This window comes from Aegilops tauschii, chromosome 2 (assembly GCF_002575655.3).
Source record: "Aegilops tauschii subsp. strangulata cultivar AL8/78 chromosome 2, Aet v6.0, whole genome shotgun sequence".
NCBI classification, from domain to species: Eukaryota; Viridiplantae; Streptophyta; class Magnoliopsida; order Poales; family Poaceae; genus Aegilops; species Aegilops tauschii.
The window spans coordinates 394,106,593-394,110,202 of NC_053036.3; the positions used below are offsets into that span (position 1 = coordinate 394,106,593).

Genomic DNA, 3,610 nt, shown 5'->3' on the forward strand with positions numbered 1-3,610 from the left:
GTTCCCATTCCCACTGCTCTCAGGCTCTCTTGTCTTCCTTTTCTCGACTAGCCTTCTAGATTCTCAGATAATCTAAGTATGTGCACACATATTTAAGGTTTATGCATTAATCTATTGCGCAAGCGAAAGGGGAGAGGAAGAAGTGCTCAAGAACCATAGGAATGGGAGACATCAGGAAAGCACAAAACTAAATATTTGCACCTCCAACACTAGAGGTGAAAACAAAAAAGTTAAGCTTTCCTCCATGTTCCCATTCCTAGCGCTCTTATGCTCTCTCTTTCTTCCTCTTCCCTGCTTACTCTCAGAGCCTACAAGATCTGAAGGAAAAAAGTATCAGACAACAAGCTGGAATTGCTGGACCAAGTGTTTCAGCTCTGATGTATAAATAGACGTGTTGTGCACTATGTCGACAACCACAAGGGGATCAAGTAATAAAGACACCTAGTGCATCTAGTATCACTATAGAGTCAATGATAATGGGGCCCATTGTCCTGTACTGTACATGTAAAGCATGTGCATGGAGATCTTCTGCATACATATATCTGGGAAGCTCTGCACTCATACAGTAGGAAAATAGTATATTGCTATTTGAGTTTAAAAAAATATGAGCATCAAAAAATTAAGCTATGAAAAATATTTTTTTAACACAAGGCAAAGCTTTGCCCATTTTAATGATTAAGAAGAAGCTTGTTTCCCAGTTAAGTACGGAAAACCCGGGCGAAAACCGAAACAACAAGGGCTGAGCCCACTCCCAACATCGGAGCACACAGGGCCAATCCCACACACGCCGACATCAGAAAAATTAAGCTATGAGAAAATATGAGTAAACAAATTTCAATTCATAACTTAATTTGCAATCAGAAGCTATGAGTTAGAAATAATATGAAATTGAAGAGACTAAGCTCTCTAACAAAAACGTAAAATCAAATGAAAAAGAAGATTGCAGTGACAGACACAAGATACTTTAGATATGAGGCGCGCTAGAACAGATGATAGAAATAATATTTGTCCATGAACAGAGACACATCGTATAAGAAAACCCAAACTGTATATATATAGGCCTATTATTCTGTAAGTAATTCAACATCTAGATTCTGTAGGCTCTAAACAGCGACATTGGAGCAGACAGGTGTATAGAAAACAAAACTCTCAGGAACCATCAGCCTGGCCTTGGAGGAAAAACACATGATGGTATACTGGTCATATATTCAGCCTAAACTCACTCTACACATTGGTTCAGCATGGATCGGCTACGCAACACGCTGAACCACCTAGTATTTTCGGAACAAGGTTCGAACACAAAGGAAGAACGAGGTCCTGAAGAGAGTATGGTACTTCTTCCACCCGTTGAAGTACTTCCCAATTACAACCTTGTAGCTTGGCCTCTGCTTGACCAATGTGTGGTACTCTAGGACCCTGGGCCTGCTACTGATGTATTCCTCATGCAGATCAAGAAGGGCTATTCGTGCAAGAATGGGAATGAACATCGAATCAGCCGGTGAGAATTCATCGCCAGCGAGATATTTGGTCTTGTTAAGCTGTGCCTCAACATCATCCAGGAGTTTGCTCAGCTCTTCCTCACTTTGCCGCATAGTCTCGGGGTCCTTCAGTCTGTCTTCGGTCTCATAACCATCACGGAGCTTGACATGGTACATGCTAGCTAAATCTGGGGCTTCAGCCATCCGAGCAATCAGCACCCGGCGTATGAACTTGGAGACAAATGCACGGCACTTTAGTGGGGTGTGAGTTAGTGTGAACATCTTAGGATTCCAACCATCAACTTTCTGCATCCATTGGAGAACCTCAGTATTCACAGGCTGGATTTCGCCGCTTAAGTGCACCGCGAGTCTGTCTATGTACCTATGAAAATATAGAGGAGATAAATGAATATTGCTGTTTGGTCAGCAGTATCGAATGTGTCTAAGTTTGAGCCATTCCAAAGGTGAATGAAAGAACGTACTGAATGATATCGATGGCGCGGAAAATGACATGAGCGCCATTTTGGAAGACAGGGAGCTTCGCTGAAGGGTTCATTCGGAAGAAGGTCACATTCATGTTTTTCCCTGTTAGTGGATTGACATGATATGATGTGTAGTCAATACCCTTCTCTTCCAGGGCTATCCGGACCTTCTGACTGTCCAGTGAATATGGATGGTGATACAGCTGCATTGCTACATTAGCAGCAAAAAAAAAACATGTGATTAGTGTCCCTCGTCGGTCTTGCAGTGTGAATGGACTATGATGGGAAATGGGCAGTTCGCTCAAACTAAGTTGCAGTGTGAATAAGGGACTGTGATGGAAAAATGGAAAGTTCGTTCAAACTAAGTTGCAGTGTGAATAAGGGACTGTGATGGAAAAATGGAAAGTTCGTTCAAACTAAGTAGTCTCTGGGAATAGATGGGAGCAAGGTGGTTAGTCTCCTAATCTCCTTTGAAACTGAGCAGTGGGCGTATTTTCAGATAGTTGCATAACGAAAACTATACGAGTAATTAACGACACACAATATTCAGTGTCAGAAAACAACGGATTGATCATTTCATCTGTGCATGTATTTTAATGTTCATTCATTCAGTAGACGATACTACTACTACAGATACTGATCATAACGTCTGCATCTCACTACAAATTCTAAGCACAAGGACCAGTCGCGTTCGCCTCAATAAGATATTAGCCGGAACAAATCGCGTTCCAGTGCAAAATATATTGACCTCCAATCTTCCCGGTTCATGAATTCAGGATCAACACACTCTTGCAGGTGCTTTTAAATTGGGGAAAAGGGGGGTTTTGTCCAGAATCTTGCCTTTAGTCCAAAAGTACTTCTACGGAACCAGAAAAATAGACAACCAAATCTAACGCCCAGTCCGGTGAGTTCCACTCAGAAGTCAATCGGCTGATCTCACGCATACACCCAGCCAAACCAACAAACGGCGGCGAAGAGAGAAGGGACTCACCTGGCGAGGAGTCGCGGGGGGGGGGGGGGGGGGGGGGGGGGGGGGATGGGAGACCGGAGAGGCTTCCCGAAAGATTCTTCTCGACGAGGAGACGGTTGGGGAAGTGGGGGTGCTGTTGTTGGTTCTCGTCCTTGCCGGAACGTCTGAAGTGAACTACTCCGTATTTCAGGCTGTCCTCACAACTTTGTTTGTCCCTCTGTCACTCTCGCTCCGCCTCCTTTCCTTTGCCTGCCCAGTCGACGCGCTCTTGCCACCGTGTTCTGGTCGGTCGGTTACTGGGGTTTGATTATCCAGAGATCCCTGCTGCGTGCACCCGGGCGTGATGCCCCACGAATTCACACAACAAAATGTACCATGTCTAGTTGTCTACTGAATTTAAGCATACGGCTGCTTGTAGTGTGGAGTATCATACATTCCAGCATTTACAGCTGGACGCACCAAACCCGTCTGAGACGTCCAGACGGACTGTCCGGTCAATGACCGATCACGAAATTTTGATCCAGACGGACGCCTCAAATGGGCCTCAAACGCTCGGGTTGACCGGCACCCCTCATATTCAGCCCAAATATGGGGTAGATATAGTGGCGCCCGGGCGCGTCCGCCATGTCGGACCCGGCCCACCCAACCCCATATATATTCCTCCCCATCCGCTCGCCGGA

At 45.1% G+C, this 3,610-nt stretch overlaps 1 protein-coding gene across 1 annotated transcript; it reads right to left on the bottom strand.

Moving 5' to 3' along the window:
* Positions 1 to 963: 963 nt before the first annotated feature.
* LOC109750734 (glutathione S-transferase TCHQD) lies at positions 964 to 3,119 on the bottom strand. The gene is made up of 3 exons (XM_020309683.4): positions 2,952 to 3,119; positions 1,961 to 2,171; positions 964 to 1,860 (listed from the first exon to the last, which is right to left on the bottom strand). Exons 2-3 carry the CDS (start codon positions 2,167 to 2,169, stop codon positions 1,272 to 1,274), a joined length of 798 nt encoding a protein of 265 aa, XP_020165272.1. The 5' UTR covers positions 2,170 to 2,171; positions 2,952 to 3,119; the 3' UTR covers positions 964 to 1,271.
* Positions 3,120 to 3,610: the final 491 nt, after the last annotated feature.